The sequence below is a fragment of the Hippoglossus stenolepis genome, chromosome 15 (genome assembly GCF_022539355.2).
Source record: "Hippoglossus stenolepis isolate QCI-W04-F060 chromosome 15, HSTE1.2, whole genome shotgun sequence".
Taxonomy (NCBI): Eukaryota; Metazoa; Chordata; class Actinopteri; order Pleuronectiformes; family Pleuronectidae; genus Hippoglossus; species Hippoglossus stenolepis.
The window spans coordinates 10,605,900-10,620,317 of record NC_061497.1 but is presented as its reverse complement, the minus strand read 5'-3'; the positions used below and the strand labels follow the sequence as shown (position 1 = coordinate 10,620,317).

The window sequence follows — 14,418 nt, the reverse complement described above, 5'->3', positions numbered from 1 at the left end:
TAGCAGAAGGGCTGTGGAGTCAGACGTCGATGATCAAGATTTGTTTTATTTTAAATTTTTGCATATATGACCGTCTCTGCATCGTGTGTTATTGTTGATGCTGATGACTGCTGTTTGTGAGAATAAACAAAATAGCAACATCTGCTGGCTTTCAGGAGTAATGTCATCTATCAAACCGGTTTGCAAAGAATCAAACATCTTAACAAATAATCAAAGAGTGACAGAGGCTTATTTAAGATATTTTATAATTATACTACAAATATATAATAATCCATTCATCCATTATCTCTCCCGTTTATCGAGGAGTCAATCCCAGCTGACATTAGGTAAGAGGCGGGGTACACCCTGGACAGGTTGCCAGAGCAACAGAGACAAACAACCATTCACACATATGGATCATTTAGAGTCTCCATTGTCTCTGCATGTCTTTGGACTGTGGAAGGAAGCCAGAGTAGCCACAGAAAACCACATATAAAACTGTACTATAATCATATATTAGGATAGAAATATTAAGAAAGGCAACAGGCCAGAAATGGCACATTCCACCATAATTACTTCAGAAAAAAAGGCATAAATAACACTGGGAGGTGAGAGGTATTATGTGATTGTTATACTAACAGTTATAAGTAGCAGAATGTTTTATCGTCTGTTAACTGTCTGTTTGGGGACGAAACTGGTATCAGCAATGTAAGCACAAGTCTATGGAAAAGCCGGATGCAAAAATAAATAAGAACTAACAAAAGTTTCTGAGCATGAAAATAAAATAAAATGAACTGGTTGTGAAGTGTGTGGACGCTTCATATCTTCATATAAAATATGTCATTGTGGGTTGAGTTCAAATAGTCATGCGTTAGTTTTTGTTCATTTTATTCCTTTAAAATTCTCCAGACATCATTTCACATTTACACCATCAATCTATATAAAAATAACAATTTGACTTTACAACAAAGTTTTTATGTGCCATTTTTCCACTTATAAATAATTTGAATATCAAAACATATAGCATTCTTCCTGTCAGTAGAAATAGTTAGCACGTAGCTTATAAGTTCTACAGCACTTGTGTTATCTCTGACCACAGCTCCTCCCTTTGTAACAAGATTAAGGTTTCAGCTCCGTCCAGGACAGATGGACTGAGAGGAGGTAAATGATGCAGAGACACTAATCTCTGTGATTTCACTCCCCTCTCTCCTTTAGTTCTACCTTCCAAGCATGTTTTTACAGACACACGTTAAATAAAGTATATTCAATACACCCGAGAGGTTAAATTTGTGACATAAAAGATGAATATAAAATGATAATTCTGTCTGAGTGCTGTCTAAACCCCCAAAGCCTGATAATTTGCCCAAAATGACCTTAAAATAATAACAGACCTCACAACCTGGCACTTAAGGTACTTATAAAAAAATGATTTTAAGAATATCAAACAATTGTTTGACCCAAGTCTGACAGGACTGTTCAATGTTTGAACATTAATTCCCCTCACTTTTCTTTTCTCGCCACCCTACATCACACAGATAAGATCAGCAGCTCTGAGTTGCTCATAATTCACCACTTACTGACTGACTGCCATCTTCTTGTCATATTGTAAACTCTCAAGGAGAAATTGGGTGTGCCAGAGAGATTAAAGATGGAGAATCATAGTGTGTGTGTGTGCATTTCTTCTTCATCTGATGTCTCACCGTACAGTCAACTCTGGGCTTTCTCCATGCTCTAGCCTGCAGATGCTGAAACGAAGAGACACAGGCATGAAATTCCTCAATGACAGACAGCAAATTAATGTTTGCAGTTCAATAATTAACCACATTCAAGTGTTTTTGCACCGAGATAACATTGCAACATGTTCACATAACTTTAGTTCAACGAGTCCGTTCCTTTTTTTGGGTATAGTGAGGAAACTACTCACCACATGATAAAGCGCAGTCACAAATGCAAGGGACACACTGTGCAAAGAAGCGCTTCCAGCCGCTCTCCTTCTTCTTGCAGTTGTCCATGCGGCTGCAGCCTTGCTTGGGGGGGCCGAAGTAGCTCTTGTAGGCGCAGGTGGAGTTGCAGGTCGCGTTCAGTTCCCTCTCACTTACTTCAACGCTGCCTCGCTGACACATTCCTACAAGACAGTCAGAGTGAATCACATGCTGAGCTGAAAGGGGGTCACACAACCTTCCTGTCAGTGTTTACTCACGGAGGCATGCCGGTTTCGGCGTCCACAGGCCATTAGGCTGGCAAATTCTGGTAGGGTTTCCCACCAGCATGAAGCCAGGGCGACAGGTGTACCTCACTGCAGAGCCCACCCACCAGTCGTTACCGTACACTACACCATTATAATCCACGGCTGGCTTCCCACAGTTCACTGGCGCACACAGGAAAGATGAGCAAGTAAGCAAAACAAGGTTGACAGACCAGACAGTGACATTTCAAACAGTGTGGTAGTCCAAGTTTTTACCTTTGCACAGGGACTTGTAGCCGAGCCAGCAGCAGCTCGAGTCCCCACAGCGATCTCTCCTCAGCTCCTGGTGCAGCGCCTTACAGCCTCCTAGACAAAGGGGTGCTGACCCTGACCAGTATATGTCATCTATGTAGTCAGGTTGGGGATTCCATTCTGTCTCTCCTACAGTAAAAAAACCAAATGTTTAATCAACTTCTTCATACATTAGAATGGGACAAACATTGACATAATACAAGTTTTGGTTCCTGAGGTTTTTCTTTTGTTATTAATGTGATTGTTGTTATATAGGGATCCATAAAAGCTGTACGGTGAACATTATACTACCATTACAGGTCTTACCACTACCTTCCACCTCTTCCGTCCATTCAGGCAGCTGAGAAATTCCTCCCTGGAAGAATCCAAACAGGGAAAACAGCAGCAGAGGGTGAAACCTCATGGTGCCCATGTCTGATGGAATCAATTCCTGTGATAAATCTGCAGAGGGATCTGAGACCTGTCATGAAACTTAGCACTGTACATCATCAGCTTTGCGAAGTCCACAGACTTGAAGTTAGTGGAAGTGAGTATCCAAGCTGCAGAATGAGGAAGCAGAGAGCAGTAACTAACACTTGAACTAAGCTGTATGTGCTGCCTAATCTTCTCCACTACACTAATCTGCCACCATGTCCTGTAAATCATGCTGTGACTGGACACACACGGCTTTGGCAAAGATTTGTTATGATTCAAATCACCTAATCAGCAGAGCCTTGATAGATAAAGCAAACAAAGCCCATGAGATGACTGTGTGGTGTGAAACATTAATTTCATAGTTTAAATATTTGCCAATAAATCCAAGCAATTATAACATGACCTTGGTGGAAAGAATAAAAATACAAAAATATATATATATATAATACAAAAAAACTCATTCAGTAGATTAGTTTGAACACAAAGTGATCCTTGTCACTGTCTATCCAGATTTACTTAGCTTTTTCGGCAAAAACATTTCAAATCACATGCATGAAAACTAAATCTATAAAAATTTGACAATACTAGAAAGTCAACACTTTGCCTTTGACTCAACTAATATCAGTTTACATACTGTGAGCGCAGTCTGTAGATCATTGACTGATAACATGTCCATTCTAGAACAGTTAATTTATGCAATAAAATAGAGCTGAAGTTGAGCAATTGTATCAGCAGAGGGCACCGTAATGCAACTACAGCAGTGGCACTGCATATTCCTCGAGATGACTTGATAGATGTCAGAGAAATATTGTGTAACATATTAAAAACACTTTAATGCTAATACAAAAAAGTATTTGCTAAGTTCAAACCCTTTGTGAAACAAGTTTATTTAAGTTATAAAGCAATTTTCAAAAAAATACACTTTCCAAACACATGAGGTTGGTCTTCTTTGCTGGATTCCACACATTATGGTGAATATTAATGTGTGGTGGATGCATTTCAGAATTTTGGACAGCGTTCCCATCTACAGGAGACTGACCATCCACTAGACCTTGTAGCATTAGTATTCAACTATCTGATCATGCTGCAGGACAATGAATGAATTTGAAATACAAAAAGAACCAGGTTCAATATTATCAAACAAAAAACATAAAAAGGCTTATTACCTAATATAGGCTTATGGTCAGGACCCTGGAGTATGTTTCCCTTCATTAAGACATGTTAATTGATCATAGCTACATCTCTGCACCAGCCCTCGTTAAAGGGTCAGAGAGTCCACAAGATGTTTCATACATTCACCATCCATGAAACAGCAGAGCTGGTGACAGAATGTCCTTCCATGTAAAGGACGTGCATTCAGGACTGTGGTGGTCAAAACATCTGCATTCTTTGCTACTGAGCAGTATCCTAGAGAGTCAGCATGGCAGAGTCTTCCTCTTCTTGTGACAAAGCTCCAGTGAGAACGTACAACACGCCCTCTTCCTGACTGCTCTCCTCAGCGCCATCGGTCGGCTCAGTCCTCTGCTCCTCCAGCAGCACCCCCCTCAGTTCCACCTGCAACTCTGCAGGAGCTGCACCCGCAGATTCTTCCTCCAGCCCCTGGCCTTCACTGTGTCCACCATCCTCATCCTCCTCCCCTTGCCTGGTTTGCCTTTCCCTCATTAACTGCTCTGTGAGTTCGACGCTCTCGTAGCGAATCAACTGCAGCCGCATGAAGCCGTCTTCGTGCTCCTTGTACCTGACAGAAAAACAGGTCTTCAGTGCTTCAATACTCCACACGTCTCAAAGTCAGTGCTACTAAACGGATCATTGCAAGACATACCTGAACCTGGGGTGTCCAGAGGGCCATTTGAATTGGTGCTTTTTGTGCAGATGGACTGTGAGGTTGTTGCCCCTGGTGAAGCACTGACCACACACATGGCACTTGTAGCGAGGTATAAAATTCCCCTGATTATGGAGGAGAAACATCACAGAAAAATTAATTATATAAAACTTCCTTGAACGAAAGAGTGCAATTAAAAAATGTAAGGATTCCCCCTTTTACCTCGTGCTCTTTTTTGTGATGAATCTTCATGGTGGTGGAGGTACGACAAGTGAAACCACAGGCGGGAACATCGCAGCGAAAGGCCGGCTCGCTGCTGTGGCTATCCAGGTGTTTACGCAAATCGATCAGATTCTTACAGCTAAAAATCAAAAAAGAAGAAAACTTCAATGCAAGTCTGTGTCCACAATCTAACATCAATTCAAACTGCTGCTGTTTCAGTGGATGTGAAACCTGTATTCGCAGTATTCACAGCTGTATGGCTTCTCGTTACTGTGGCGGAACTTGATATGGCTGCGTAGTGAGGAGGGTGATGGACAAGTCATGTCACAGAGCGGGCATTTGTAGTGGCTCACTGTACAAACAATGAAAAAGACAAATGCGATTTGTTGTATCATCAGTGGGGGGGTTGTGAATCTCAGGGTTTACTGTTTCAAGGTTTTACGTGAAGGGTGGAGATCAATATACAAATGTAAGACACGGTTCTGAAGATGATTAATAGAATAAACTGAGCACGCTTTTGAATTATTTGGCTAAAGCTTGTAAAAAGTGCAGTCTGGTGTTTAAGGGTGTGACAAATTCAGTGGGGTCAGTGGGAATCATGTCCTTAGTCCACCTCCATACTGATATAGAGCTGCTCATCTCAGGCTTTGAATCAAGTGAACTACTACTTTAAACTAAAAGATTATTTGTCAATACTATTTGAGAACATCCTCCATGACATTTTGGGAAATTCTTTTTCATTCCTTGAGTGAGATGAGAAAATTGGTTGTGACAATGACTAACCGTGGGTCCTCATGTGGTCTCTCAGCAGCCTTTCTGTTGCAAAACGTTTGGAACAGTGAGAACACTGGAACCTCTGACCTACAGCCCAAACAAGCCCAAAAAGCAAGTATGTTAAATTACAAAACTTATTAAGTTGCAAAATATTGTTATTAGTCATCCGGTCATGATTCTGACAGTTTCTTTTTACCTTCCATGGCGCTCTGTCGTATGATGTGGTCAAACAACTTGGTGTTGTTGGCGTACATCCCCCCACAGCCTGGACATGCCACTACCTTCTCCTGGGTGTGGCTGCGCAGATGCTCCCTCATCTTAGGACGACCCTTCGCAGTGGCTTCGCAATCTGAGGAGAGACAAGTGCAGAACTTGTACTCAACAATCTCATATGCTTAGTATTAGATAGAATAGTTACTCATCCCTTTAAAGCTCTTTCACCATAAATTTACAATATAGTATTTACAGATACATCAACATATCTTAAATAAAATCTTAAGATGAACCATGTACCTTTCCATCCACATCGTATTAGGAATTCACAGTCTCCTGTTGGTATATCTATGCACAGGCTATGCATCTCCACATGGCGGTAGAACCACTCAGGGTTTTCATATGGTGGTTGCTTGGATAGATATGGGAAAAAAACAATCCATCAATGCATAGGCAGAGAGACATTTAAGTTTAAAGTCTATTTCACAGCTATTGAAACGGAAGAAATCCTTCGATTTATCTTATGTCACTGGATCATAATTACATCACATTTAAAATAAGTTTCCACCAAATCTCTTAACTGATGTAAAAAATGGATATATTAATTTAACTGGGGCTATGAGGAACAACTGCCGAGATGTTGTCATTTATGCTGGTGTGGCATGTTTCACACGTGTAGACTGTGGTCAACTGTACCTCGCACTCCTCCCAGAGACAGACGAAATTGTCTGGGATTTCAGGGATGATGTTGCGGTTGTGGAAGCCGATGGAGCAGCTGCCGAGTTCTGGCTGAGCATTGAGTACCTGCTGACCCAACTGCTTCAGCTTGGTGTGGTAACAGTGAAAGAAAAGATGCCGCCGCAACTCCTCAGGACCCTCCAGTGAACAGAAACCACAGTCTCTCCAGAGACAGTTTCTTTCCCCTTGGCACAAAAAGCAGAGACCATGCATAAGGAATAGTAATCACCTTTTCTGGGGCATCATTTAACAGCACAGAGAGTGCACTGGATGGACATTACGTTTCATTTTTATAGCCCCAAATTGTACAACATACAAGGCACTTAGTCGGGTCGAGAGCTCACAATATTATTGAGAAACACAACAGTTACCACAATGAGCAAAAATTTGGCAACTGTGGGGAAAAAATCCCTTTTAACAGTGAGAAACCTCTGACAGCACCAGACCTGGGACAGTTTGGGAGGTCATCTGCCTGGACCAGATGGGGTGAGAGGAGCAAACACGTCAAATAAAGACTGTAGGAATTGTAGTCCTCTTTATACTGATTCAACCACTTTTAGGGGACAAAACTAAATGGATGTATAACTTAGTAATCATATTTAATAGACACCAGCAAAGACTTGTTTTGTTGGTCTTTCTGCTTCCAGTGAGGTCTTCAGCTATTCAATAAGATACTTGACACAATAACACTTTTCAACTTCAGTCATTTCAATCTGTTGCAGAGCCATGTCAGTGCCCCACTACCTCCAGACTACCCTCCTCAATTACGTTTACCTCTTACATTTAAATGGCAACACTCGTCTCCTCACCTTCTGCTTCTTCCTCGTCCTCCTCCGCCATGTTCCCAGCACTAAGGTGACCCTCCGCATGTTTGCAGAAGTTTTCCATCCGACTGAAGGACTCCTGACACGGGCCCCACTCGCACTCGAATTTCAGGGCTTTCTTCTGGATCCGCGTGTTGGGAGGCATCTCTCCGTTGAGTCAGGCCGAAGCTACAGACGTTGTTTCCCGAGGTGTGAGCATCACCTGCGGAGCCCTGGCTGTGTTTAGCTAACAGCAGGTTTAAAAACACCGAGCAGCTGTAACACGAGCTAACACAAGCTAACAGGCTCTATCCTGGAGCTCTGCGACAAACGGAAACACACAGGAAGTCAAATTCTACCTTGGATATCAGCCTCAACACAATAACCTGCTAAAGGCACTGACATCATGTAAACAGCAGTTTGTTTTCACTACGCGGGCTGTGTGCAGTGCAGATACAAGTCCCCCCTGAAACAACGCTCAAGTGCTTAATAGTTCCCGGTGCGTTTATGTTTCTTTCTATGGTTCTGCCTCAAAATCCCCTTTAGATTTTTCCATAATCATTTCAAACAATTTGCACAGAATATTACTTTAATTTGATCTGTTGTAATTCACTTATGTACTTTTTAGTTTAAGCCACTGTTTACTTTGACTCAACTACACAACTTTACTCCTCATTTATTTTTCTACTTACAGATTAGTATGTATGGAAGCCCATTCCTGCCAGTGAAAGAAAGACGATGAAGTCTAAATCAAAATTCAAAATCATTATTACGAAATTATGATAAATGAAAGGTTCAGTGTGTGGAATTTAGTGGCATCTAGTGGTGAAGTTGCATGTTGCAGCTGAATACCCCTCACCTCACTCTCCCCTTCCAAACATGTAAGAGAACCAGTGGTAGCCTTCCGTTGTCATAAAAACTCAAAAGGTTGGTCTGTATCTAAAAGTTTGTCCAGTCTGGAATACTTAAAAAAAACATGGCGGCTTCAGTAAAGAGGACCTGCTCCTGATGAAAGAATTAAGTATTTAAATATAAAAGATGAAACACACTAGTGAAAACATCACTAAGATTATTTTATATTCAATTCCAATAGATCCCTTTCACCTAAATCTTACACGTGGAACCTTTAAGAGATCGTGAGTCAAAATTATGAGATTTAAAAGTCAAAATTATGAGATAGTAAGTTATTATTTTGAGATACTAAGTCTTTATTTTATATTTACTGAGTCATTATGTTGAGAAATTTTCTCACATAATATTCTTTTAACAAAGTAATGGAAATGGGTTTCCATAAATGTGGTACGTTGTACTCCCACTACACATTTATTTTTCTACTTTGGCTTTAACTCACAAAATATGATCATTTATTGCAGTATTAGAAAACACCTAACTGATTGACTGATATCAATTATTTTTTATCAATTTAAACATTTAGTTAATGTCATGTTACATGTCAGAATACTGTGTGTATCTTAAACATATCTTTGGCATGTCTGCACTGCAATTCTTGTTACTTATTTGGTTGCTATATTCACATATATATACACACAAATGTATAGGATATTTCAAATGATCAATTTTATCCATTTATTCAGCTATATTTTAAACTATAAGTCCATATAAATATAAAAATAAAATATACGTTGTATAGTATTTTTGTAATGCAGTATTACAAGTTACATGAACACTAAATCCAATAATGATGTCAGATTACTTTTTTCAGTTTTTATTTCTGAAGTTGAGCCTTCGATCTCGACAGTAAACAGATTCTCACAGGTAGTTACATTCCTAAACAAAACAGTCCAGTGCTAGTTGACTTCACATTGGTGTTTGCTGAACCTTTTTTTGTGTGGGGAGGTAAATGCATATCAGTCATAAAAAAATACAGTTATGTACCAAATAAAACAAAAACAGGTAGAAATCAATCAATTCTAATTATTGTAGTAAGGACATCCTTCACCTTCCATATTTTTAGTAATTTACAACAACCCAGCGATAATAATCTCATTTATCTTCTCTATTGTTCCATTTTGTTTACCTGCCTCCACCTAATTCCCTGCAACAGTCATCAGACTTCTAGTCTTATCTTTTCTTCACAATCACCATTCTGTGTGCGTTTGTTCGGAGGTAAAAACCAAACATTCAAAATGATGTCCAACTTTCCCACTACACTAACTTTGCTGCATGGATTGATAGTCAAGCAAAACGAAGCGCGAATGGGTACATTTTCCCGAAGCCATTTTTCTTCAACAGCACATTCAAGCAATGGACCACTATGTTTAATTTATATTTAAATCTTCATAGAGCAATTATAGCTCCATAAACGTCTCGGAGTCTGTCCTGAAGATCAAAACTCTTCCTCACGGACTGTTCTGTCCTCTAAAAAACCCAGTACACAAAATGTACTTTCAGGGAGGACATTACAGACAATTCCAGACACATGTTCATGCTTGTAATCAGTGAAATTCAAAGGAGGATGACAAACAGTAGAGCTGTTGGTTGATGCCGTTTATGCTTTTATGTGAAAATGTTCTGGCAAAGTGAAACACAGCTCTGAACCTTGCACCTTGAGTCCCTCCTGCAGGTCGAGTCTGAGGCATGGAACCTATTAAAAAGGCAGATGCCTGTTAAATAGTTCCAAAACAATTTTCTCAGACAGAACTCGCTCGTGTTTCCAGCAGAGCCGTCTAGACATCATAGAAGAGACGCACCAGATGATAACGGATCCCAAAAGCCGCTACGCTGCCTATCACCTGAAGGAGAAATGAGATAGAGATGAGCACCAAGGGAAGCATTCATATACTTCCAGTGTATTTGGACACAGCAGCTCTGGTATACCTGGATCGTGAGCATGATGACTGTGAGAGTTCTCTCATGGATGGGGCCGAGCAATTTCAGAACCAGATTTATTAAAGTCATGTTGTTGCACTCAATAAAGTCATCATCTCCCTCCTCAGCTCTTTGCACCTCGAGCAGCTTCAATAACTCTGCCACCTGTTGAGGATCAAACGTGTTACTGTTATTACCCAATAAACCCAGTTGGAAGCCTGCCACTGATCTGCATCACGCCCATGTTTACCCACCTACACCACTCCTTACCACATGCACTTTATTAATAGTTAACCTGGTGTCAGAGCTCTCATTGGCTTTCCACATCTCCATTTTTAGTTAATCAATTGTAAAAATTATGAAGTGAAACGAAATGGATTTTCTGTCTAACTATCAGTTTAATTAATAAGGGAATTCACATTTAATCAGAGACTGGTCTGTGAGACTAATTAGTCAACCAGCAATATTGTTTTGGGTTTTACTGCATTTTATTTTCAGGTATTGAAGGTATCGTCACCCTCTTGCAATATTCACAAGTCTTTACTGAAAAAAAAAAGGATCAGCAACAATTTTGACAATTGAAGGATCATTTATGTAAATTATTAGAAAAAATTTCAAACATCTGATGGTACCAACTCCTCCACAATGAGGATTTTCCACTTTTACAGACTTATAAGAATGTCTTGGGGTTTGGGACGATCAGCTTTGGCTTAGGGAAGTTATTACATCATTATTACTTATTAAATTATCTTTGACTATCTTTGTCTTTCACTTGTGTCTTTTTACATTTTTTAGATCAAGCAACTAACAAAATAATCAAAATCAACAATAAAATCTGGGTGCAGCCAAATATAATTTTAAATTACATAGCTTTGGATTTGACTGTTGATGAGACATAATGAGTCATTTGAAAACTCTAGGAAAATCGGATTAAACAAATTAATACGTTTTTAAAAATATCAATAGAATAATACATAATCAAAACAAAAGTCCTCTGGAGCCCTGCAGGGAAATGTTTCAGCTCAGTAAAACAGTTTTTACCTTTGATCAGATCAAACAATAAACATATATAAACATAACAAAAGTATATAAGATAACACAAAAATGAGAGCTTTACCTTTAATATGAGGTGACCTAAACTAGAAAGATCCTTTCTTTTGAATTTAGAGTAACTCATCCCCAGCTTGCCTGTGTCTCGATTCAGTCTATTATTTGCAGGAACATTGGGAAAAAGACAAAAAGGGTAAAAATGAAAACAATTGGAGAATATAATCAGCATAAATGAAAGAGAAAAACACCTCAGGCAGTGTGTTACCTGGGGAGCCGGTGTCTGGGACAGGGGATGATGTGGAAAAGCTGAGGCAAGGAGTAGACAAAGTTTACCACTTGAGGAATGAAGAACAGCAGCATTGTTTTGCTGAAGTGTCCCAATATGCCAACTACAGCAAAAGTCATTCCGGCAAAGTAGCAGAAAGTGTCTCCCACAAAGACAGATGAGGGGTACCTGTGGCAAAATAGGTTGCAAGTTAGAAAATGTTTACATTAAAAGGACACCAATGTATCCCACTGCACTTTCAAATATAGAGCAGATACCTACAGTACGAGGTGAAGCCGGGGGGGGGGGTTAACTTACCAGTTGTGGTAAAAAAGTGCTAGTGTGGTGAAGAAGAATGGTATCATGAAGTAGAGGGAGAAAACGTGGTCATCGCGGTAATCTCCTGATTAATGACAAAACCAGAACACAAACCAAATGTTAGAAACTTAGTATGTTACAATGAATATCTGTGCATCAGGTGAGCTACACAGCAAAAAACATCCACATTTTTAAAACATAAAGTATCATATTCATTCCTAAAAAGGTGATAAACTCTGTATCCGACGTGATACGATAACTCCCCACTTTTGCATTTTCGCTTGTTTTAGGGATTTTCAAGGAAAACGAACGTATCCATAACACATGATTTGCAGCGTATAGAGTGAGATCTGTGATGATGATGAGGAGGGACTAAGCACCCACACACACCATTGAGCTCCAGCAGGTTGAAAACGATGATGGAGCCGGAGATGAACAGGGCTTGACCTGACTCGATGCCGTTGATGCCGGCCAGGATGTTGATGGCATTTGTGCAGAATACTGCGAGCATCCCCATGTAGACGTAGTAGAGAATACCTGCAGGGATCAGAATTTACATTGTTTGTTTAGATAACAGGTATAATGCGTTTCCTCAAAATGTGTGTGTTAATCAGCATAATGGACAGTCAAGCTGATGTTTTTATGTTTCTATGTACAAAAGAAAAGCAGGTTTCTTTTCTTTCAAGATTCATATTTCAAAAGAGATGCCAGACAGAGAACATCATCATATAATCCGATCTGGCCTGGGAACTAAAGCCAGACGATGAAGATATTTGAGGGCTGAATGGACAAGGTAAACATGTTTATGCATTATGGAAACATCGGTGGATAAATGCTGATACTGGTATGGCTGTGAAAGGCTCATATAATATCAGCCAACTGATAAATCTGTCAGAATCAACTGGGAGCATCTTCAGATCCTCCAGGAGGAGTTGGACAAGTTGATCATGGGGAAAACGGACATGTGGTTACCTTGGTTACAAGAACAGTTCTGCCGCACAACTCACCCAGATCCAAGTTCAGGCCGAGCAGGGCTCTGAAGGGCTTGGGCACCACGATGACCGTGTTGCCAAAGTTGGTGAAATAGACCATGAGCAGCGGCAGCGAGGCAATGGTGGGGAGCAGGAGCTTGTGTCTCCAGCGCAGGTTCAGCACGTCGTCGGCGAAGCCCAGGAAGATCATGCAGCAGATGGCCAGCAGGGCACCAATCAGCTGCACAAACTGACCAGCACACAACACAGGTCAGAGCTGCAGGGGCCACTACAGTCAACATGTGAGAAAAACACGACATCGGCAGACCCACCTCATCGTGAGGGAAGCCCATGCACTGATCTCCCACAAAGCAGCTGAGGAAAGGCACTGGGATGAAGCAGAAGAGGATGATGAGGAAGACTGTCCCACTGATGACTCCTTGAGACTCGGGGCTGCAAACACACGTGACCAGGAAGAGAAACAAAAGCGAGAATTATTGCCGGAAAAGAGCACAATGACTACAAAAAGGACAAAGTGAAAGAAAAACCCATCAGAGGACCGAGGGTAAAATGACTCACACTTCCTTTTTGGATGTTTTGTTCAGGTCTATTCCGAACAACCTGGCTTTGATGAAGTGGTCTTTGAAAGCAGGGATGAGTTTCAATGTGGCCAAACAGCCGAGGAAGGACATGAAGCAGTTGATGACCAGCGGCTGGACCGGGACCGGTGCCGTGTTTCCCGGCATATTGGCGAGTCAGGGTCCGACAGATCAAGGTTAGGTTTCCAGCTAAATCTGACGTTTCCCCCCCTTTCAGACGATCGATGCACGAGCTTCGGCTGGAGTCTTCACGGAGCTACAACATGTCACACCGCCATGTTCAGAGCAGAACACACCTCTGTCAGGGGAAGAAGAGTCCACAGGTCCCAGTAGAGATCCATAGCAAGTTTCATTACAGGCTGTTCATGGTGGTTTGTGTCCACACGCCTCCAACTGTCTGAACTCCACGTCTCTGTTAAGACCTCCTGTGTGACGAGCCTGACACTTCCTGTTCAGCTCTTCAAAACAAAACTTCGGCAGAGCTTCATGGTTCTGGTTGGATGGGTAGTGTTGTGTTTAGGATAACGCTTTGATGGTGGTAAATTAATGCAGTTGTGTTGTTTTTTAGACAATAAGAATTACTTTTTTTAGATTTGAAGGGAATTGCTCCTGTACACAAACTTTTGCCCTCGTTCAACTCACCCGTAAACGATCATTTGCTTTTTTACTTCCGGTCAGTGTCAAAACTGTGTTGACACGGAAGTGAACTGTCAGGACATTTAAAAAAAAAAAAAGATAAATCAAAAGACTCTTTCTTTTTCTTTTTTTTTCTCTCTGATATCATAAAGACGATGGTGGGCACATTACAAATATAAAAATTAGAACGAAACAAGTTGATGATGTTATTGAACAAAACTAATAAAAAACTAATATACCAATATTAGATTCGTGTGTCAACATTTGATCAACATAAATTGACTTAAT

The 14,418-nt window shown here is 40.6% G+C and overlaps 3 protein-coding genes across 4 annotated transcripts; all 3 read right to left on the bottom strand.

Moving 5' to 3' along the window:
- Nucleotides 1–850: 850 nt before the first annotated feature.
- Nucleotides 851–3,078, bottom strand: si:ch211-117m20.4 (sushi, von Willebrand factor type A, EGF and pentraxin domain-containing protein 1). Of its 2 annotated transcripts, none has more exons than XM_035178991.2 (5): nt 2,783–3,078; nt 2,441–2,605; nt 2,180–2,347; nt 1,904–2,104; nt 851–1,724 (listed from the first exon to the last, which is right to left on the bottom strand). In XM_035178991.2, exons 1-5 carry the CDS (start codon nt 2,886–2,888, stop codon nt 1,711–1,713), a joined length of 654 nt encoding a protein of 217 aa, XP_035034882.2. In that variant the 5' UTR covers nt 2,889–3,078; the 3' UTR covers nt 851–1,710. The 2 variants fall into 2 exon arrangements, with proteins under 2 accessions (XP_035034882.2, XP_035034883.2); XM_035178992.2 differs by having other exon boundaries at nt 2,789–3,078.
- A 680-nt stretch (nt 3,079–3,758) lies between these two features.
- Nucleotides 3,759–7,913, bottom strand: LOC118122669 (histone H4 transcription factor). The gene is made up of 9 exons (XM_035179535.2): nt 7,469–7,913; nt 6,618–6,844; nt 6,222–6,333; nt 5,905–6,057; nt 5,718–5,795; nt 5,166–5,286; nt 4,935–5,073; nt 4,713–4,837; nt 3,759–4,628 (listed from the first exon to the last, which is right to left on the bottom strand). The coding sequence occupies exons 1-9, from the start codon at nt 7,626–7,628 to the stop codon at nt 4,298–4,300; spliced, it is 1,446 nt and encodes a 481-aa protein (XP_035035426.1). The 5' UTR covers nt 7,629–7,913; the 3' UTR covers nt 3,759–4,297.
- A 1,259-nt stretch (nt 7,914–9,172) lies between these two features.
- On the bottom strand, nt 9,173–14,121 carry dpagt1 (dolichyl-phosphate (UDP-N-acetylglucosamine) N-acetylglucosaminephosphotransferase 1 (GlcNAc-1-P transferase)). Its single transcript, XM_035179300.2, has 9 exons — nt 13,475–14,121; nt 13,228–13,348; nt 12,932–13,145; nt 12,315–12,461; nt 11,925–12,009; nt 11,607–11,795; nt 11,409–11,496; nt 10,301–10,456; nt 9,173–10,215 (listed from the first exon to the last, which is right to left on the bottom strand). Exons 1-9 carry the CDS (start codon nt 13,639–13,641, stop codon nt 10,150–10,152), a joined length of 1,233 nt encoding a protein of 410 aa, XP_035035191.1. The 5' UTR covers nt 13,642–14,121; the 3' UTR covers nt 9,173–10,149.
- Between the last annotated feature and the right edge of the window lie 297 nt (nt 14,122–14,418).